The sequence below is a fragment of the Myotis yumanensis genome, unplaced genomic scaffold (genome assembly GCF_028538775.1).
Source record: "Myotis yumanensis isolate MYYU_CA2020_CCGP unplaced genomic scaffold, mMyoYum1.0.hap1 SCAF_3, whole genome shotgun sequence".
Lineage (NCBI taxonomy): Eukaryota > Metazoa > Chordata > Mammalia > Chiroptera > Vespertilionidae > Myotis > Myotis yumanensis.
The window spans coordinates 199,471,572-199,495,199 of record NW_027223754.1 but is presented as its reverse complement, the minus strand read 5'-3'; the positions used below and the strand labels follow the sequence as shown (position 1 = coordinate 199,495,199).

The following is a 23,628-nucleotide window of genomic DNA, read 5'->3' as shown; positions in this document are numbered from 1 at the left end:
GATGGACAAATAAGATACCAGGTGGTAGACATTTCTGATGAAGGAGAACCTTTAAGACTAAAATTCTTCGATTCTGGCTCTAGATGGGTGATAGAGATTGCAGAATTGTCTTGAGCAGGGGTCTCACAAAAATAAAAATAAGTGGTGGCTGGCTTCACTGACACCCTCTGGCTCTTTTCACAATCTTAGGAAATGATACTCTTTAGAGCTCTCAGTGCCAACCACTGATGCCCCTTTAGTTATGAAGCTGGGTTCAAGAGAAATTTATTTTTTTTTATCAGCTGAGCATGCGAGATGAGGATTATTCTGTAGACTTCATTGGGTTTCAGAAGGTATAACCAGAATAATTATTTTGTAAAATACTGCTTGCTTGAGTCAAAACCTATGGGCATTTGTCCTCAGCAGTTTTTTCTCTTCTTGGCTTTTCTAGTCTTCAATGAAACTGAAGATTAATTAGGATATACATTAACTGCCAGGGTAGAGTAGCTTCAATACAGAGCCAATCGAGAGTCCAAACGAAACCATCTCTAGAGATGCTACTTAGTTCTGTTGTGGAGCTCAAGACCTCACCTCATCACTTTCACTTTAATTATTATCCCTGAGAGACAGCCATGGCTCTTGATGACTACAGTAAGAGATTTCACTTTACCTCTCACAAAGAGCTCAGTGGAACATTTCTCATCGCCAGCCGTCACATAATACTCCGAATCATCTGTTAGCCCACAGTTATTGATAAACATAATTCTTTCACATCCTTTATGTTCAAAGATGTATCTATTTTAAATAGGAGAAAGATAAACAGAACCTATAAGCCTGATTTTATTCTTTTCTTTCTTGCCAGAAAATTTGGCTTATAATTTGGTAATGCTTGAAAGACAGGGATATAATTTTGATCTGCCATTTATGAAGCATATCTTACATAGTTTAATGAACAGCAAACATGAAACCATTTTTTATCTTCATAATGCATAATATGCATATTTATATACTAATATTTAATTTCAGTCATTTTCTTCTATATAAGGTTTTTATTTCAAATATAAGTCAGTGCTCATATATTTTCTATTTAATATTTTTAACTCATTTTTGGAAAACAGGGTTGTCTGAGGTTATCAGAGAGATTGTCAACTCTATACATTTTTTTAAATGACCAATTTATCTACTTTGTAGAAGGACAGAGCCTTGATCTTATTCACTGATTCATTGATTCCACTCCTTGCCTCGTCCAGTGACACAGACTTTTGGGGCAAATAAATGATTACACAATTTAAGCAATAATATGAACTTAATCATTAATATAGACAGTAATTCTATAGAATGTGATAATCTCTTAAATGAGCTTAAGAACTAGTGTTATCAGATCACAGTTACCATCTATTAAGAAAGAACTTGGGTATTTGGAAACAAAAAAAACTAAAAGCCAAGAAGACTGCCCAATTTCATTATCTATGATTTGGATTATAGATGAGTGTAGTAGGGCATTAAAACAGACTACAGAAAAACATTTTATTTGGAAAATTCTCAAATTGAAGACTTCGAGGATAAAACACTAAACATTTTCTAGACTAAGATAACCAAGTAAAATTATGTTTTTGGTGAATTCAGGCCACCTCCAAGAGGTTTTTATCATCACAGTCACTCTGTAGGCATGACCACATTAAGAAATCAGAAGCCACCTAATTGTTCTACAGAAGTGACAAATTTTTAGGATTAAAGTCTTTTATAGACATCCATGTGAATCCTATTAACTTAAAACAATATATTGGAGTTGAAAATCTCTCGGGCTGACAAGGATCTCTGTAAATCAGTTTCATAATAGACCAGCAATACCATCAGCCATCAGGGATTAGTCTGTCGTCTTCATTTGGGCGAGGGCCAAGCAATAATAAAACACAGGCTTTGGATGCTACTCTGGAAAAACAAATCTTATGTGCTTATAAATTGGGACACCCAGCTGGTATATCAAATATGTATTTCAAAATTTTTCAAACTTTTATTTTAAAAAATTGAGAGAAGTTTGGTAACACCCTGATATAATCACATATAACTTATAGTGATAAAAACCATAATTAGGAATCATCTGAAATAGTTTGTATAGAATTAAATCTAAAACAAGGTTTAATTCATACAGTGCTGTAATTTTAATGGTTCCAAAATACATGAAAAGTTTTTATTCTCCTTCTATATAATTTTGCTTTGTAAAATTTAAATAAAAAGTGCTGTTATTCATAGAAAATTAAGTCAAACTACTGTTTGATTGATATAGTTATCACTAATTATTGGTAAAGTTCACTTACTTTGTACTGGGTCGAATTTCTTGACCATTTTTATACCATTTCACCTCCAACTTTGGATCTGCCAATTCCACAACAAACCTTACTCTGCCTCCTTTATCAACCTGATATGCAGGATCAAGAATTTTTGCAAAAGCTAGTAGAGAGAAGAAGCAAAACTATGTTAATATGCATATATGTATGCTATGAATTTAAATAGTCAATATATGTATGAGAACCCAAAACAAAATGAAAAACTAAGACTCAGAGAAGAAAAAAATTAGAAACCTAACAAATTACCCTTTATATTTTAGAATTCTGGGCTTATTTACATACAATAAAATGGTTTATAAAGTTTAAAGAGAATCCACATGTTTTTGGAAGAAACATAGGAAAGGAATTACTGAGGAGGCTTTAAAAATGATTGTCCTAATCCTTCAGGGGGTGTCTGATATAAAGCACCCAATTGAATTTGAAGAATATGCTTATCCTCCTTGTATACTAGCAATTACTGTCAGGATTATTGGTATTACCTTCGTATGTCTTCTATGTCACAGACAGTTGTTGTTTTTTAATCTAGAATCTGTGAGATAAATTCAATGACTCATAAGACTAAATTGAATGCCTTTGACTAGTTGAAATAGGCTTATCAGATATTTTTGTACTGTGGATACTTGCCCAAATAGTGGCACATTAAAAACTCCTCTTACATAGGTAGTTAGGAACACAGGGTTTCAACAAAATTTAAATAACATAGAACATAGTGGTCCTTTAAAATATTGTCTTTGAAAGGTCCTAAACAAAGGTAGTTAACCTTTTTAAAACTTCATATGTTTTATGATTTTAAAGATAATAATTCTCATTTAAACAGTTTGTGAAATACCTTTAAGTGTGGAATGCCTCACGAAGTTGTCACGCTTGCATTTCCATCACTCCAACTTTATTATACTACTTCTCAAACAAGCTCATGTCCTCATATTTTAGCAAGATAAAATACATATTAGCTTTAAAAAAGTTATCTATCACATACCTCAAGACATCAATTCAGAGTTAAGTGACAAGTATAAGGAAGGCCGGTGGGTCAGACACCTCTCAGAAATAAAACTTCAGGAGTCCCAGAGAGTGAAGTCTGAGAATGGCCGAGTTGGTAAACAAAACAGAAACAAACCACTTCTATATTTCTGTGGGGCCATTTCTCAACCAATTTACACGGAGAAATAAAGGGCAGATTTTAAAAAGGAGGTGGTGAGATTCTTTAAATTCCATTTGAACATTAACAAACAATAAACAAGAATTGGATTGATATGTTAACCTGCTGTGTCATAAACCATAACTGACAACCAAGTATAGGAAACTATGAAGAGCTTATGATCAATTTAAAACATATTTCTTTTCTTTTCTTTTTTTTTTTAGTTTAAATGTCAACGTCTTACAGTATTTTTTTAAAGGGCATTTAAAAACCACACGAACTGCATCCACTTTAGGTCACCAGGGAGCAGCATCGCTATTTCACAAAACACGATGATAACCTTATTGGCTGTGAGAAGTGAATTTACAAGAATCTGCTGGTAAAACAGACATCGAATCTTCTCTGCCTAAACAAGAGTGAAGGATTAGAGAGTGGGGGAGATGTGGAGGCTGGAGGAAGGGGCCGCTGAAAGATTATCAGTGACATTGGGAATATTTAATACTCTATTACAGTGGTGCTCAACCTGTGGGTTGCAACCCCTTTGGGGGTCCAACGACCCTTTCACAGGGGTCGCCTAAGACCATCGGAAAACACATAGATAATTACATATTGTTTTTGTGATTAATCACTATGCTTTTATTATGTTCAATTTGTAACAATGAAAATACATCCTACATATCAGATATTTACATTACGATTCATAACAGTAGCAAAATTATAGTTATGAAGTAGCAACAAAAATAATTTTATGGTTGGGGGGTCACCACAACATGAGGAACTGTATTAAAGGGTCGCGGCATTAGGAAGGTTGAGAACCACTGCTCTATTATATGCAGTAAGTGGCAGTATTTTAATGTAATCCTTCTGTTAACCTTACACCTTCAGTAGCTTGTCGACTACCTACGTAGTCAGTGCTGTGCGGGGCAGTGGACTAGTTCACCTGGAGCCAAAGGCAATCAAGAGTATGAGTTGGGGTGGGGGTGGGGGGTTGAGGATTAATGGGGGATGAGGACACATTTGTAATCCCTTAACCAATAAAGAAATTTAAAAAAAACAAAGGTAATCAAGAGAAGCGTTCGCTCCTACAAAACCCACCCCAGCCAGTCCCAACCCAAACCCAGGGGGAGGGAGGGAGGGTCTCGGGCCGAGATTTTCCCAGCGGCCTCGACCCCAAGCATGCTCACCTGCGCTCTTCTTCTCCACCCTGCGCATGCGCTTGAGCCGCTTGAGCATCCCGCGCAGGTCGGTGATGCCGTACTGGAAGGCGATCTTCTCGTACTCGTTGGGGTTCGCATTCTTCAGCAGCTCCCACACGTCTATCTCGGGTTCCTCGTCCTGCTGCTGCTTCACCTCCCTAACCGGGGAGAACCCTTGCTTAGTTCAGCGGCTGCTCGCTGGCGCTTAACGACCGGGAAGGGTTTTTCCGGTTCAGTGTTGAAAGCTCTGTTTAGTGTCTGAGCACTTAAGCTGAGAAGAAAGTCTAGGGCTTTGCTTGAAGTCTCAGGGAAGCTTCCAGATAGTTAAAGATCAGATAGGTGCACGTATAGGAACACTGGTTTTCCTAGTGCATAGCACATGGACGGGGAGGGAGTGGGGCGGGGAGGGGAGAGGGAGGATTGGAGGCTATTAGGAAATAGCCTGAAGGTATTTTTACTTATTTTCAACTTGAAAAGTCTAGAAGGTGAGATTTGAGAAACTTAAGACCAGTGTTCATCTAGGATATGGTTATTGAAAAAAGTAGATTAAGAACTAGAAGTTTTAAATATTGGTCTATGAGGGGAAAAGGCTCTCTACCTTCATTGGTGTGCACACCCTATCTACTAATCTAAATTTGAAGACAGTACACATATAGTACACACACCTTTGGATTATGCAAATAGCGTGTTTCTTACCATATTAGTAAATGTGTATGCTAATGATTTTTTGCTATTTTTTTAATGCAAAAATATTTGAAATTGCCACGTTTTATTTTATTTTATTTTATTTTGGTTGGTTTGTTTTTTGTCTGATTTTTGTGGATACATATGATTTTGAAAATAATTGTTTTCTAAATTGTCAGGGGAAAGAGAACGAGGCCAATTATTTTTTTCATTTTTAAAGTACTGTCTTGAAATGTTTAGGACAGCCTTGGTATGAGTTATAAAGATATAAATGTTAAACCTTAACGCAAATGGTTAAGAGTTACATGAACAAGGGAATAGTAACTTCTTAGTGTAATTGTCAAAATTATGACTCAAAACTTTGATTACTGGCTAAAGAACATATAGAACATGTAAAGAACATACACAATTAAAGAATATTTGATTTAAAGTATATTTGTCTGCCCTTGTTTTAAAACCAAAAAATGAAACAAAAACTCAGGAATAAACACTCTTTAGGAAAAGATCCTTAGGGTAAATGCAAATATAATTTAAGTGGATTTTCTTCATTGGCTAAATCATCCTGATTTTGTTGACATTTAATTGACTTCTTTATCAGATTAATTAGGGAATGTTACAGTGACTACTTACTGTGAATAATGCTGGTTTGGAAATGATTTTCCAGGAAAACTGGTCAACACATCTTAAACATCAGTGTGAAAACAGACTCATGCTACCATGTTAGCAAATGATGGATTACATATGTTTGCATTGTCACATGAATCACACTTGTTTCAGTGTCTTGAGGAAATGCTGGATTGCAATTATGGGAATGGGAGGAGAATACAAATATTAACATAGAGTTTAGGGTGATGTTAGGCAAGGATGACTTCTGAATATCTAATTTCCATTGTCATGTAAGTCATTTTACCTAGAGGCAGAGGATGCTGAGGCTAATCTGGGAAGTGGAAGGGAGTGGGGATCACTGGTCCATCAGTAACCTTTGTGGAAAGGACTAGAAAACACCATTACAAAAAGTGTGCCTCTTAAAAACACAAGTATTGTGTTCACTCACTGAAATAACAACACCCTCTATTAACCTGGGGACATTGAAATGTTTGGGAAATTGTACTGATGTTGGAATATTAGTAATAATTTGCCAGATCTACTAAATCTACTGCCTGAAAGCAGCCTAAATTTCAAATATGTCTTTTAAATATTTTGTAGGAAGTCTGGAAGAATTGCAATTAAAATGCATATGTACATATGTACAATGGGGCCTTGACTTACAAGTGTCCCGACTAACGAGTTTTTCGAGGTACGAGCCGTCCGTCTCTTGGCCGATTTTTTGCTTTGAGTTGCGAGCTAAAATTCGGGTTACGAGCCAGCTTCAGATACCCCCACCGCTAGTTGGCGCAGCGAACGTCACAGTGAACTCCACAACATCAGCCCTGCATCACGTGTCTCACTCGTTCACTGTTGATTTGACATACGAGTAATTTGAGTTACGAGCTCCGTCACGGAACGAATTAAACTCGTAAGTCAAGGCCCCACTGTATATATTCTCTGTGAGTATTCCCTCAATCCACTTTATTAATGCTCTATTTTTGTCGCATTCCAGCCTCAATATAGTCCCCAAACTGTAAAATTGTGCCATGATACATTGTGTTAAATTTGTATTTCAGCCAAGAAGAATTAGATACATATACATTTCAAGTATTCTCCTGACGCTGGCGAAAGGATTTAAAGATAGCAAACTAGATTAAAATAGCTAAAAAGAGGCACAAGTGAAACACTGAGGCATACCTAGATCCATGAGGTGAATATTTATATGATGGAAGCCAGGAATAAAGATCATTTTCTGTGTGATTTCTTAAGTTTTGTTGATACTAATAGATTCATAAAACCAATCCTCACCATGTTTTTCCATTAAAACACCAAAATATACCTCACTCTGCCACATTCTTAATTTTATCAAATTTTGTGTGCAAACACTGATGACCTCTTGCCTGTTCCTTCCTTTTCTCTCTGTCACTTAACTGAATCCCAAATTGCAAGATTGAAGTATTCCTCATTTTGTACTGGATTATGAGATCAAGGCTCCCATCTGTAGCATTTTCTTAACTTATCCAGAACATATCTTTTCTTAACATGTGTGGCTGCAGATGGCCCTGCCTGCATGGCTGCATTAATTTATAGTAGGGAGAAAAATTCAAATTTCTATAGGCACTCCTGATTCCTTTCCAAGCACTGGGATTAACCTATATAACATTCACAGTACTTTCATCTACATAAAAATTTCTATAACTTGATGATCCTAGTGAAGTACAAAGCAGTTATAGAAATTTTATGTAGAATAAAACTTTCAAGTATTTATATAGGTCAAAACCCATAACAAGATGCTACCTGAAAGATTTACTCAGGGCAGGGATATCTTTTGTTGTATGGAGATGTTGGTTATAATGATATATATTTAGATAGGGGTTTTGCCATAGACTCTTAGAGTATATGGTAACCACGTGTCATTACCACAATGAAAACATATGCAATTCACAAATTAGTAGAAAAACACAATGATTTGTAAAGTTATGTTGATGGGTTAGTATAGTATATTAAATGGATATATTCTTATGTTAACAACAATCTATTTATGAGTCAAAATCATAATTAGGGGATGTAAAGAAAATGAGACATGTTGGCTGCCCATATTTCCTAGTAATTTTTTTCCTTAGTCATTTTCACTATTAATTAGATGATTTCTTTTACTCTGCAAACTGGTAGAACTAGTCTGTTCTTTTTTCTTTTATCTTTTTACACAGAGTATGACAATTAATAATCTACTGTATCATGTTTTGATTGACTGGTTGATATGTATATTATATATTTTTTGTTTACAAATATAAACACTTCAAGGGAAAATGTCGCATTTTTGGTGGAAGTGAATATTCAATACCTACTGTGAGCCATGCCTTTTACATTTAATTCTCACAATAATTCTATTAAGTAGTTTTTATTCTCCACATTTACATATATGGAAACCAAGTCTCAGAGAGGACATATCATTTGACCAAAGTCATGTAATCAGCAAATGGTAGAGTTGAAACTCAAATCCATGTTTTTACCACTATTCTTTCCCTCCCACAAATATGTATTCTTCCCTCTCTGTGTACCAGGCACTGGGAGACACTGGATTTCTTTTCCTCACATCACCTGTAGCATTATATTCTATACATACATGCTGGTTGAGTAAATATTTGCAGGGGAAAAAAACCTTTCTTGTCTTCATAAAGTGTCAATTTATGTTATAAACTGAAGTATCAATTTGAAGTGTCCAAAGAAAGAAAGATGATTTGATACTGCCAATGTATATTGATTGGCTAATACCCATTGGTAGTTAATAAATTGTACCTTCTAATATTTCTGTTCTCAAGCTAAATGTTTAGAGCTGGGGTGAATTTTTCATTCATTGGAACTTGAATAAAGGCATCAAACTAAACTGAGATAGCCCAGTTATTTTTTTTTAATAATTTGTTGTCAAGCATATTTGTACTTGTGTTCCTTTAACAACCATAGCAAGCACTAAAAGGGATAAAAAGTTAACCTAAAAAGTTAAATGAAAACTGATATCAATATTATATATCATCAATTTAGAGTTGTAATTATACTGTTAACTTACAAATTTAGTAGATAAAACACAATCAATTTCTTCTTGTTGTTTCTTCACTAAATATCTGGATATGTTTAATTTTATATATAACAAATATAATATTGCATATGATATGATTATATATGCAACTGTATAGACAGAAATCATATAAAATGATTATATGCTATACATCCATAATGAAGTTGTACAAATTTTATTATAAGAGCGAACAATGTTAACAGGGTGTGATAATGCTAAATATTTATTTCTATTTTATTACCATATTTTATTTCTTTTTAAATGAACATTTTTTGACATTTTAAACATCTCCGAAAGAAAGATGTATCTTATAATCAAAAGTATGTCATACTAAACTATTAGGAGCAATTTTTTTTTTGCTCAGTGATTTATAAAATACAGGTATATCTTAAAATGGATGGTGTCTTAGATTTGATGAAATACAGTAAATCATAAAGGCTATATTAAAGTAGGTGTGCCTTTAAAATATATATGTATTTTATATACATATGTGTATATTATATATATGTGTGTGTATGTATATATGTGTGTGTATGTGTGTGTGTATATATATATATATATATATATATATATATACCCCTGCATAGACTTCTACCAAAATTGTGAAATTGATTTTTCAGTCAAATATCAAAGGCAGGAGAATGGAAGCTTTATTCTGGCATCATAGGGAATCATGGTTGAAAAGAGATAAATTAGAGGTTTTTAGGTATTTAAGTTTTCTGTCTCAGTTTTCAATCTCTTCATCCCCGACTAAGAAAATATGCAAAGACTCATAAAACATATAAGAAGAAAATATAACAGCACCAGCTAAAACCTTAAACAGATTAGTATGCTAAAACCTTGAACAGATTAGTATGCAGTTGTTTCTCTGTCTCTTTCTTAGTTGACTCTGTTATGTTCTATAAGCAAAACACGTTTTAAGAAATAAGAAATTCTTTGAAACACATCTACTTTAAACTTGACTTCTCTGAGTGGGTATCTAAAAATTTCCAGGCCACAGCTCCTCACTCCATCACTTGGTTCTCACCTACGTTTCAGGAGACCACTAAAGTCAAGTTCCCCTGCATCCTCTTGACCTTCTCCACTGTCATTAACGAAAGAAAAGCAAATCTGGGTTTAGTGCTGAGACACATACACAACAGTTTTCCCCAAACACTCTACGTATAATGTATATGCAATTTTGTACCAGCACACAAGTCCTGGGACTAAATCAACACAAACTATTCCTTTTCACACAAGTGACATTGAAAACTGTTTGGAGTATGTAACTTGTGGAAAAGTAAACATGAAGAGACACAGTTTTGTAGATTGCATATATAAAACGGCTTAGATTTGTGTTAAAATGGAGTAACACAAATGCAATGAAGCCACACAACACAAAGTACTTTGTTTTTGCAAGTTGGGAGGGTCTGGAAACATACCCATGTGAAAAGCAAAGGACTTTTGCTGATCTCTGTCACTCGTGTCAAACAGAGATTGGCTTGGAGGACGAAGTGTACCAGTGTCAAATATATAAGTGCAAAGCTTATATTCAAAGGTAACCTCTTTGTGTCCACCAATAGATGAATCAGATAATGTGATACCGACATAAAAGAATGGAGCTAGTGCAAAGCTTTTTAAAAGATACATTCCTGCCCTAGCCAGTTTGGCTCAATGCATAGAGCATCAGCCTGAGGACCAAAGGGTCTCGGGTTCCATTCTGTACCTTGGTTGCAGGCTCCTACCCGGCCCGGGCCCTGGTCCGGGTGTGTGCAGGAGGCAACCAATGTTTCTCCCACATCAATGTTTCGCTCTCTCTTTCCCTCTCTCTCCCACTTTCTCTAAGAATCAATGGAAAAATATCCTTGGGTGAGGATTAAAAAAAATAAATAAAAGTTGCATTTCTTTCTGTTTTAAAGGGAAATACGTATAGGCTTTTCATTTTCTTTTAAAATGAATTTTTCAAAAATTTGCCTTTGAAATGTTGATGAGCCTTCTACAGGATTTTCTTAAAGTGCTTTTCTATAGAGAAATGCATCTTACAGTAGACATGCAACCATCTTTGATTTCTTATAAACTCTAAATAAAAGCTATGGAGCTTACACTTAAATGGCACTATATACTCACTTGCATGTTTAATTTTTTAATAAAGATTTTGTTTCCTGCTCTTTACAAATGTTAGCTATGGTTCCTAAGGGGAGTCTGCGGATTTAAAAACTGTATAACATATAAGTCATACGAATTGAAGTCCAAAAATGTGTTTTCGAAAGTTCTTTAATAGCTCCGTAAGTGATTTCTAGATGAAAAGCGATATAAGTTTTCTGACATTACTTAACTGGTTCTACATAAGAGGTGTATCTTTATAAATTTATCTTTTTTGGCCACTTGGTGGGAAATAATGCAATGAAGGAAGAAGGCACATATGAATAGATTGAAAGTGTGTTTTTATAAGGCAACTGTGAAACCTGCCAAAATGGGAGCTTCACTATTAACAAGAATATTCTTAAGAATGACCCATAAGCCTTGGCCTATGTGGCTCAGTTGGTTGGAGTATTGACCCCGTACACTGAAGGGTCGAGGGCTGGATTCCCAGTCTTGGCACATTACCTAGGTTGCGGGTTCAGTCCCTGGATAGGATGCATATGAGAGGCAACCAATCGATGTTTCTCTCTCACATCAATGTTCCTCTCTTTGTACATCTCTCTAAAATCGATAAATGTGTCCTTGGGTGAGGATTTTTTTTTTTTTAAAAGCATGATCAATATATACTTGATTTGGCCTTAAGCCCATGGCTTTTCTAGAACACTAACTTTTGAATATATGGTATGTTTAACTATAGTGAAAAAAAAATTCTCATTTGTAACGATAGAGCGTGGAGGAAGAGAAAGTGTTTTTCAAAAATCCTCCACTTTCATGTTGTACAAAAGTCCCCTTTTGAAGTTACCTTCTCTTGAAAGCAGATCTGATGTCAATGTTTGGAGTGCTCCCGGTAGATTCTTTGAAAGGAAAGAAAAACAATGAAATAAACACCATTAAGAAGGCAGTTTTGTGTTCAGTTCCTTTCCAGACTGAGGATTCTTCAGAAGGAAGGAAGGCCAGGTGAAGGGGCATGGCTCCTCCTGGAATGCTACCGAGATAGCATTAAGTTATCCTCCCTCACACAGAATCAGTGTTACCGCAGCCCATTGTCATTCCACCTGCCTGCCTATTAGAATCTCCTGAAGAGCTTCAAAAAGTGCCAGCTTCTTGATCTCCCTGCGGGAGATTTTGATTCACCTGATCAGAGATAGGTACCCAGATATCAAAATTCTTAAGAAGCCCTTCAGGTGATTTTCAGAGATGCCTGGCAAGATTCTATAATCCCAATGGGGTTGGATCAGAACCAGATTTCCACTTAATACATAAATCTTGACAATACCTCCACCCCAGGTCACGCAGCCTCTGCTTGACATCTCGTGGAATGGGCTTCTCACAACCTGCTGTTGTGAAAGAGCTCACTCTAATGTTAAGACAAAATTCACCATCTCCTAATTTCTACCTTTTGATTCTAATCTGCCTAAACATTTCTCGAGTACATGAAAAATGGCCTTGTCCTTCTGTGTGATGGCCCTTCCTCTATTTACAATGAATCATATATGCAGGACCTCCTTCATCCACACTGAATCGAGCACGATTTCTGGATTCTCCATCCCCCTGGCTACCCTCCTCCAGAAGGGATCCTGGTGGAGTATAGCGCCCAGGGCTCAAGACATTACTCCAGATGTGGATCAGCTAGCATGCTGCAGAGTGGGGTATCATTTTCTAAACCTAGGTTCTATGCCGTGTCTAATGGCCTAGTTTTAAATTATGCCAGCTTTGTCTTTGGTAGCGACATCACACTTTGGAGTCATCTTAAGTTTATGACCTTTACTGCCAAGTCAACTTTCCCTTTGTGTACTCAGAGAAGTGGTTCCCACCCCCAAACTACCTGTACACCTTTACATTTATCCCTATTAAATCCAAACATATAAATGAAGAACTTCCATATCTCATCTCTGTCCTTATAAGAGAAATCCTCCCTTCCATCTGGGTATCCTAACATCCTTGTGCCATATTAACTTATCCCCAAACCTGAGTGGGAATAAGTGGACCCAATGAAGCATGTACATTCAGTACAGCTTCAGCCCTTATTTGGGAGATTGAAGGGATACAGGTAGCATGAACAAGAGATGCTCAGCAATAATATCCCCAATTTCCCCTTGTAAATTACCTCATAACTATTTAATTCAGCAAGCTTGCTGGGACCATCACAACCAGAAACACACAGTTTTAAAGGGAACTTTATTTTTAAAATATCATAGTATTAAATGGCCTTCTCCTCCATCCCCTCATGCCCCATTAAAAAAAAATCACATTGATCCAGACAAGAAGGCTCTCTTACCGCGCACTTCAAGATCGAAGGAACAGCTGTCAAACTTATCCTTATAGCTGACCTCACATCTGTAGTTTCCTGCATAGTTCTCTTTGGCCTTGATGATTTGCATCTCGAATGTGTATATCTGCAATGAAATGCATCCGACACATGTCAGTCTACCTGGCAGAAAGATGCCATCACATTTCAGTTTTTCCCCCTACCCTGCAGCACTGTCTTAAAGACGCGTCTGTATCTGTGGATTCTATGACGATGCTCTCAATAGAGGAGGAGTCCTGTGCTCCACAGCCTCTGGGCACAGCAGGGCAAGCGTGCTAAGGGTAGACGCTAGGAACACTAACTCCAGAGAATTTTATGGGAATGAAATTTCTCAGAGCTGAACATGAAAATGACCTTTTATCCACCCTGAAGGGATGAGCTAGTCAGGCCCCTGTGCCAGGAGTTCAGGGCCATACCCGCGTGTGCCTTTCGAAGGTTTCCTTCAGCTGGAGGTGCTTCCCAGCTTTGCTGGCCAGGTCCATCCATTTCCCTTTAAACCATTTGACAGTGGGTTTTCTAAGAAGATCTTCAGCCTTGACCTTGGCTATAAAGGTGATATTTTCCCCTAGAAAAAGCACAAGTGATTCAGACTGGTTTAGAAATTGTCATTTGGCCCAGCCAGTGCGGCTCTCAGTTGATTAAACATCGTCCTGTCAGGAGGTCACCAGTTCCATTCCCCATCAGGACACATGCCTGAGTTTGGAGCTCGATCCTCAGTGGGGATCATGCAGAAGGCAGCCAATTGATGTTTCCCTCTCTCTGAAATCAATAAAACTGTCATTTTTAAATGACATTTTAAAAAACTGTCATTTGTTTTGCTCTCAGCTGGAAGGAGTTATATGGGAGTGCATTGCATACACTATGATGAGACTGGTGCCCCTAGAATTGTGCAATGAAATGGCCCTGATTATTTTACAAGCACCTTATAAGGTCTTTATATTCTCCAACTCACCCTGTGTTTGAGGTTTATGGAACAAAAAAGGAGCAATGGGTTAATTAGTAGAAATAATTTGGGGGTGGGGGTTGATATTCTATAAATGAAATAAAAATGGTGAAAAATTCACAAATGTATGTATATAAATCTATATTACTAGAGGCCCGATGCACAAAATTCATGCACGGAGGGTTGGGGGGTGTCCCTCAGTCCGGCCTGCACCCTCTTGCAATCCTGGATCCCTAGGGATGTCTGGCAGTTGGACATCCCTCTCGCAATCTGGGACCGCTGGCTCCTAACCGCTCGTCTGCCTGCCTGCCTGATTGCCCCTAACCACTCTGCATGCTTGCCTCATCACCCCTAAACACTCGCCTGCTTGATCGCCCCTAACACTCACCTGCCTGCCTGATCACCCCTAACCGCCTCTGCCTTGGCCGCCACCACTGCGGCTTCATTTGGAATGTTGTCCGTAAGGTCGTTTGGCTGTCAGGTCTAATTAGCATATTATGTTGTTTTTTAAAATATGTTTTATTGATTTTTTACAGAGAGGAAGGGAGAGGGATAGAGTTAGAAACATCAATGAGAGAGAAACATTGATCAGCTGCCTCCTGCACACTCCTTACTGGGGGTGTGCCTGCAACCAAGGTACATACCCTTGACTGGAATCGAACCCGGGACCTTTCAATCCGCAGGCCAATGCTCTATCCACTGAGCCAAACTGGTGAGGGCTTATGTTTTTATTATTATAGATAGTGTATAAATTTTTTCAAATCTTTTTTATTAAGCAAGTAATGGGAAGTCTGGAATTATGGGAATATGATTATATGAAGCTGCTCTTTTTGAAATAAACTTTCCTATCTGTTTGAATTGACAGATTACTGATAAGACCCTAAGTACATGAAAACTCTAGCTCCAGGGCCAGCCCAGCATTTTGGTGTCTTCTGGAAACATGAGGGGAGCTGACATTTCCATTTACATGCAGTGTGCTTCTATATTCCTGACCTGAAAGAATATAGGCAACCATAGGCTCATATGCATACTATTTGGTAAATGTCAAAGACTAGTTCTGATCCCAGTATATTTCTTATAAAAATTTATTTAGTTAAAAATTCCTGGACCCCAAGTTGTTAACTCACCACCCTGCTATTTCCTTCATGGTACTTGGTTTTTGTGATTATCTGTTTGTTTAATTTGCTGTTTTCTGCTCATCCTGTTAAAACTGCAAGTTCTGAGTGCTCACATGTTATAGTGTTCAGAATAGTGTTTTAACAGGAGTGCAATCAGTATTTTTAAATGAGTATCTCCAAAGTTGAATCATCTGTTTGACTAGCTTCCTCTGAGATACTATACATCCTGATAGTGTAATCATTTTACAGAATGAGGCATGTTGTAATGACAGCAAACACTGGCTCAGAGATATAAGATATGCCAGGCATTATTCAAAGTACTTCACAGGTAGTATCATCCCCACTTGACAAACGAAGAAACCTATTTGTATCCCACCTGGCTCCAGGCTCCAGGCTCCAGGCACTCAACTCCTACATACTAAAGTGTACTGAAATGATAACTCACCTTTTCAAGGATTTAATATAGAAATACAATGGGATACTATCCTATATAATAAAGAGCTAATATGCAAATGGTCATCACACCCTCATGCCATCACGCCTTAATGGCTCAGACACTCAACACTGAGGAGAGAATAGGGACCAGCCAGGCACAAATGAGCTTGCAAGAGAGGAATGGGGACCAACCAGGCACAAATGAGCTTGAAAGAGAGGAATGAGGACCAGTCAGGCTGTGGCCCTGGCAAGGGACAAGCTGCCTGCCCTACAGTACTGGGTGCCAGTGGCTGGGGCTGCAGCCCAGGAGAGGGACAAGCCACCCGCCCCGCGATCCTGGGCACCAGCGGCTGGGCTTGCACCTGCAGCCTGGCAGAGGGACAAGCCGCCTACCCTGCGGTCCCAGGTGCCTGTGGCTGTGGCCGGCCCGGGTGAAGCTGGCCCAGGTCTTGGGTGCCTGTGGCCAGCCAGAGGGAGAGAAGCTTGGGTCCTGAGTGCTTGCGACCAGCCAGAGGAGGGAATCCTGGGTCATGGGTGCAGGGCAAGGCAGAGGCAGTTAGGGGCGATCAGGCCAGCAGGGGAGCAGTTAGGGGTGATTAGGTCAGTAGGGGAGCAGTTAGGGGTGGTCAGGCAGGCAGAGGGGTTGGGGGTGATCAGGCAGGTAGGAAGGTGAGCAGTTAGGAGCCAGTGGTCCTGGATTGCGAGAGGGATGTCCGACTGCCAGACATCCCCCAAGAGGTCCAGGATTGCAAGAGGGTGCAGGCTGGGCTGAGGGACACCCCTCCCCCAGTCCATGAACGAATTTCGTGCACTAGGCCTCTAGTTCAACCATAAAAAGGAAAGGAAGGACTGATTTATGCTATGGCATGGATAGACCCAGTCACTAAAGGTCACATATTGTGTGATTCCATTTATATGAAATACCCAGAATAGGAAAATTTACAGAGACAAAGGAGATTAGTGGTTGTCAGAGGCTGAGGGGAGGGAGAATGGGGAGTAACTGCTTAATGGGGGTACAAGGTTTCTGTTTGGAATGATGAAAAGTTTTGGAACTAGATAGAGGTAGTGGTCATACATTGAGTGTAATAATAGCCATTGGTTGTTCACTTTACAATGGTTGATTTTTTGTTATGTGAATTTCACCTGCATTTTTTTTAAAGCAGGATTTATGCTTGGCACTCACCAACTTTCACTGTTCCTGTTTGAGGCTTTTCCACGAACAGGATGGACAGCTGAGAATTGGCATCCTGCTTGTCATGATCCTCTGTGGCAGGTGATTCTCCAAGAGACCATTCTAATGAGCAGAAAGGAGGGAAAGGATCATTTCAGGGCCAGGTTCTTCAGAGGTAGACTTACCTGGGTTTGTTGTTCTCATCATCGCGGAAGCTTGACTTTGTCTAGTCAACCTGGATAAATGTGACACCACTCTTTCCGTCCATCACCCTGCAGTCATCAGTAGAGAGTGACAGGTTCCCATTCTTACATGGATGGGATAAAGGAACATTTTCTAATTCCTAGAAACTAACACTTTTCAGGTAGGGTGTTATTCTGTCTTTCTTGGAAGCCATGGTTCCTTTCTTTTCCCACCCTGCCTGACCCCTAACAAATAAATAATGGTGAGAAGTATATTAAAGCAGTACTCTCAGTATTCTTGCAGGTAACTGACTATGAGGCTATACACATACAACAAAAGAGTTTGATGGGTCAGTTTGCAGGTCAATTGGGAAGGGTGAGACAACCAAGTCTGGCCTGGTATTTCTAAATGTCTTGCTATTGTATAATTAGACAATTTTATAAGGATCACACAGATGTGGCCATAGTTGGACAATTAAGTAACAGATGGGGACCTGCAGGTACAAGTTTCAAGGATATTAGGAGCATCCTGAGTGGGGGGTGGGGGGATGGGAGCTCAGAAAAACAGAAAGAAAAAACTCTTTGAGGCTTTCCCATGAAGAGAGAGAACCTGGAAATGAAGTTTATTTTGCATTTTCTAGTTGCACTCCAGGTTCTTAGCTTGGATTAATCAACAGTCAACTCCAATGAGGGAGGTAGGAGAGAGAATGTAGATATTCCCTCTGTCTCTGAGAGCTGAATTCAGAGAAGTTCAGTTTCAGCTGCTTAAATAGCTGGGAAAAAAAGCTTGGGTTACCAACTTTACCTGTTAATGCTTCTTGAAAAGAAGGGGATGTAGATTTTAGTTATTTTAGTTTTCATGTGTCAATCATGCTCAGTATTTCTATCCACAGAGACCATCATTTTCACAATGAAGTTATGCAATGAGTCACATGATTACATGATTTTTAATAACAAATTTGTTAAAAATTTATGTTGCTGTCTGTGATATTAATACTAATAGTGAGTAGTAAAAATTCACATTTAGAACATGAGGCAGAAATTTTGTTATTTTTTTTTCATTTCTATACCTACAAATGCTTGGCCCTTAAGAAGCCCATAGTGGGATCAGAGTAGGCACTTAACACAAATTTATTGAATGAATGAATTGTAGCACAGCTGGCAGGATGCATCTGTAGGTGTTTTATCAACTATATGTAAAGTTCTATAAAAATGTGAATTATTATCTAACTTCAGCACTCTCCAAGTGGAGATTTTAAAAGTTTCTTAATCTCTCTGTATTTGTTAAATGATAGTTATAATAAAACAAACCAACCTGTGGTGTATGTAGGTAGATTCCTGAATTTGTGTATATGTACCATGCAAAATTAATTGTTTCTCAATACATTAGTTTTCTTGTAAGAAATGTAATGTAATGAAAGATGGCTATCAGAGCTACAAACTGAATAAAACAAAGATTAGAATCAATGCAGCTTCAAGAAATGAGGTCATTAGTGATTGTTCCAGGCATCTGCTCACCTGAATCTTTTCTCTCCAGGGCCCGACTACCCAAACCTGAAAGGAAAGCGTGATCTGGATGATGCAAGAGGAAAGGGGTGCCAATGAAGTGCTGACTGCAACCTCCTTGGATCCCCCAAACCCTCTTCTGATAATAGGGAGAAAAGAACTAGAAGTTGGCTTGGATGGAAAATCAGCAGAGCTTCAACTATGAAAGCATCTCTAAAAAGATGTCTTATTTAAAAAACAATGGGTCCTAGCCGGTTTGGCTTAGTGGATAGAGCATTGGCCTGTGGACTGAAGTTCGATTCCAGTCAAGGGCACATGCCCGGGTTGCGGGCTTGATCCCCAGCAGGGGGCGTGCAGGAGGTAGCCAATCAATGATTCTATCTCATCATTGATGTTTCAGTCTCTCTTTCCCTCTCCCTCTCTTTTTCTCTCTGAAATCAATAAAAAATTTAACAAAAATAAAATAAAAAACAATAAGATTGCCCAGCTGGCATGGTTCAGTGGTTGAGCCTGGACCTATGAAACAGGAGGTCACAGTTCAATTCCGGGTCAGGGCACATGTTGGGGTTGTGGGCTCGATCCCCAGTAGGGGGTGTGCATTGATTGGAGGCAGCCAATCAATAGTTCTCTCTCATCATTGATGTTTCTCTCTCCCTCTCCCTCTCCCTTTCTCTCTAAAACCATTAATAATATTAAAAAAAAAACAAAACAAATGGAAGACAAATATTTTTGCCCCTAAAATTTGTATCCAAGATTTATGCATCTCATTTATTTCACAAAGAAAGACTCTTTTTAAAAATGTCCTCATGTTAAAAACAATACAAAATTGCCATTAAAGCCATCGTTTTTCCTCTTAGCTCTGACACCTCCTGCTCTGTACCTTGTCTCATCAAGGTGTTCTGTCTTTTCTTTTCCTTTACTGCAAGTTAATAATAAATTACAAAGTGGGGGAAGAGGGGGTTTGGGATCATCCTAACCTGGAGGCAGAACAAAAGACGGGGAGGCTTCCTCTTCATCTGAAACAAGAAATAGGCACACAAAGTCAAGGAGAAAAGGACATCATCCCAAGTATCCTGAGGAAAGAGAAATCTGAAAAAGAGGAGGAGAAACTACACAAGACACTTTCAACTGATGAGTAAGCCTTAGAAGACTTGGTACCTGAAAGATTAAATTTGAGTGTTTTGGGCAAAAGAGAAAAATAAATAAAAGGGTGAGAGAGTAAGATAATCCAAAGAAAGTGTAAATTAAAAATTGGAACTCTATGCCAGCATTTTATGTGATTGTAGGTTAGGATGCTAACATTTTTAATCTTGATGAAATCCACAACGGAGGTGATTTTCGAGTTCTCATTTTGTAGCTAACATCAATGAGAGGCATAATTCATGTACCATGATCATTTGGACACAGACATCAAAGCATATGTGTATTGTTTAAAAACTTATTCCCCCCACCCCGAAAACCTCATGATTAATTTCCCTTCTATAGAAAACAAAAGTCAACATTAACTAATATAAATCAATTTGTCATATTTATTAACTTGACCAATAATTATTTTAGAAATTTTATAACAACTTTCTCAAGATTATATTGGTGTTGGTCAATGCCGTATAATTTTAAAAATATTGCCTGGCTGACATGGTTCAGTAGTTGAGCATCGATCTATGAACCAGACGGTCATGATTCAATTCCCAGTCAGGGCACATGCCCAGGTTATGGGCTCGATCCCCAGTGTGGGACTTGGAGGAGGCAGCTGATCAATGATTCTCTCTTCATCAATGTTTCTCTCCCTCTTCCTTCCTCTCTGAAATCAATAAAAATATAGTTAAACAAAATAATAAAATAAAATAGGGTTCAGCAAATGCATGCACATGACTGTTAATTATAAAGTGCCTTAAAAGATTCCTTGAGATAAAATAGCACATTTCTGTATAATTTATTAGCATATTTACAGTAAATAGTATTTATTAGCCTGAAATTTCTAAGACTGTCAACCAAAGATATATATTATTACTTTTTACAAAATAACTAGGATAATAATATTCAGGAACCTTAATGTTATATCTTCATAATGCACGAGTTGACTTGCTGGATACTGTGAGATTCAGGATCTTCAGAGGAAGCTTTCTGTGGTCAGAGAAGCTTGGAAGATGTTAGGCTAAATAAAGTTAAATGCTTGCATTCTATTGTACTGTGTGTGTGCTTCTATTATGGACATCTCAAAGCTGTCAGTGTGCTAATATGCTCCAGCAGTCGGGGTGGAGACAAGAAATGATACAGCAGTTAATATTTCCCAAACTTAGTTCACGTTTGACTCCTTCTGGAATATCCATGAACATTCCACAAAATGGTACATTTGGGGAAGTATAGGCATGTCTGAGCTATCAGCAGAATTCTACAGTTCAGAAGTCTTAGATAATTAAAATTTTACATAAAAATGAAATACCTGGTAAAAATATTTTCCATAAATTTAATTCAATATTAATAGTTTATTCTTATAACTTATTTGAAGACTTTTATTTACTAAACTACTTAAAGAATCTTGATTTAAAGTCCTGTAAAAATTATTGAAAAAATAAGTTTTAAAACTCAACCAAGTCCTAGAAAGGAACTTCCTTTATTATATAGAAATTAGAACCATTTCGAGTCAAATGAACACTTCATTTTAAATAGGTTTTGTGGGTATTTGTTTGCTTTGTGCACAGGGTATAATGAATCCTTGAGTTAATTGTTTGGAATGCTAAATGATTAAGAATATTCACATACTTTCATAAAACTAAAATGAAGAGATAAGCAAAATATTGATGAATGAATAGTTTTGATGTCAACTAAATATTAACACTATTTGGATGGACATGCACAATTAGTTTAGACTATTAAGACACCACATATTAAATCAAAGCTTCAGAGTGTCATGAAATGATCTAGACCAGTGGTCGGCAAACTGCAGCTCGGCAAACCACGGCTCTCGAGCCACATGTGGCTCTTTGGCCCCTTGAGTGTGGCTCTTCCACAAAATACCAACTTCTGTGCATGGGCCATGAAGTTTCAATCGCACTGTACGTGCGTGCCCGCACGTGGTATTTTGTGGAAGAGCCACACTGAAGGGGCCAAAGAGCCGCATGTGGCTCGCGAACCGCGGTTTGCAGATCACAGAATTCTAGATGATCCAACATTACTTCCAAACAGCAATTCCTGCTCAATTGACAATTTTTGATTCCTCATACATACATTTCCAAACTTACTAACGTGCTAGAAAATATAATGGACAAGTTGACTGTTTCCCTTCTTTGAAAAGTAGTTTTGGTCCAGCCAGGGTGGCTCAGTGGTTGAGCATTGACTTATGAACTATGAGGTTACAGTTCAATTCCCGGCCAGGGTACATGCCCGGGTTGCAGCTTAATCACCTGTAGGGGGTTGTGCAGGAGGCAGCAGATTGGTGATTCTCTCTCATCATTGATGCTTCTATCTTCTCTCCCTCTCCTTTCCTCTCTGAAATCAATTTAAAAATATAAATAAATAAATAAATAAATAAATAAATAAATGTAACTTTGGTCCTGACATTCCTTTAGATTAGGAAATGTAGTTAATATTTAGGGATCCTGACCTAAAATTTTTAAAAAGTTGCCTGGTTAAATCTGGTTACCATGGAAAAACAGGTTCTACTGCTAGAAGGGAAATTGAATATCCAAATTTTTTGTGTTGTGCCTAATTCAACAACACACATGGGAAAGGTATGGCATCATACAAAGAACATTTTCAAAGAAAACAAAGCAAAAAAATATACAATTTTAAGTCACAGTTTCTCTCTCTCTTTTTTTTTTCTATTTAAAAAGTGACTACAATGATGATGAAAACATACACATCTGTTTTGGCTCTTTATGATACAGCAAACATGAAGACATGGACCTAGAACAGCTGCGCTAGCTCCCCTAGCTACATAGAAGGGAAATTCACCAAAGCAGAATTTTATTTGCCTTTAAGTCATGGGAAAATAGCATTTGTAAAACCGTAAAAAAATGATTCTTTAAGCAACTGAAATTCCCAAATAAGAATGTCTGGAAAGGAGAGAAAGAATTTAGTCTCATATTACATGGGATTTTTGGAGGATACACATGAAATTTGAAATTTGAGGGAGAGACTTCCACTGATAATAGGATATTTACATTCTTATAATTCTCCACACTCTCTTAAGCATAAAATAACTTCTACCTATGGTTGATTTAAATTGCCTTTCTACATTAATTTTTTATGTAAAACAAACTTGAGATTATTGTTGAGATTTTAGAATAAAGTCCAAAAAGCCTATAAAATTAAAATACATGTGAAATACATGTTTGGCTCAGTGGGTAGAGCATCAGCCTACAGACTAAAGGGTCCTGAGTTCAATTCTGGTCAAGGGCATATACCTGAATTTCGAGCTTGATCCCCAGTGGGGGGCATGCAGGAGGCAGCTGATCAATGATTCTCTCTCATCATTGATGTTTCTATCTCTCCCTCTCCCTCTCCCTCCCTTTCTGAAATCAATAAAAATACTTAAAAAAAAGATCTAAAAAAATAAAATACATATGACTATAAACAAACCTCAGGTAAACACCTGATTTGATTTAGACAGATTTATGAATTCCTCAAGCAGGGTAATCAGTTTTAGTAATTATTAACATACCAAAAATAAAAATAGCAACAACAACAACCACATATGGAAGACAATAACACCAACGGCTAACCCTAACTCATCATGTGTTAAGGCATTTGATTAAATTATTGTATTTTCTTAATGAGAAGATACATTCCTTCACATTTTGATGCTTCTGAAATCAAGACTCATCTTACAATAAACA

At 37.7% G+C, this 23,628-nt stretch overlaps 1 protein-coding gene across 1 annotated transcript in view; it reads right to left on the bottom strand.

Moving 5' to 3' along the window:
* The window catches only part of MYBPC1 (myosin binding protein C1), a 95,237-nt gene that overhangs the window by 43,887 nt on the left and 27,722 nt on the right, over positions 1-23,628 (bottom strand). Inside the window, exons 4-13 of the mRNA XM_070410908.1 lie at positions 19,768-19,806; positions 18,803-18,838; positions 17,115-17,225; positions 13,852-14,000; positions 13,406-13,523; positions 11,930-11,981; positions 10,034-10,090; positions 4,647-4,816; positions 2,298-2,430; positions 650-774 (exon numbers count right to left, since the gene is read on the bottom strand). Of these exons, the coding sequence (XP_070267009.1) occupies positions 650-774; positions 2,298-2,430; positions 4,647-4,816; positions 10,034-10,090; positions 11,930-11,981; positions 13,406-13,523; positions 13,852-14,000; positions 17,115-17,225; positions 18,803-18,838; positions 19,768-19,806 (990 nt within the window). The remainder of the gene's footprint in view (positions 1-649; positions 775-2,297; positions 2,431-4,646; positions 4,817-10,033; positions 10,091-11,929; positions 11,982-13,405; positions 13,524-13,851; positions 14,001-17,114; positions 17,226-18,802; positions 18,839-19,767; positions 19,807-23,628) is intronic.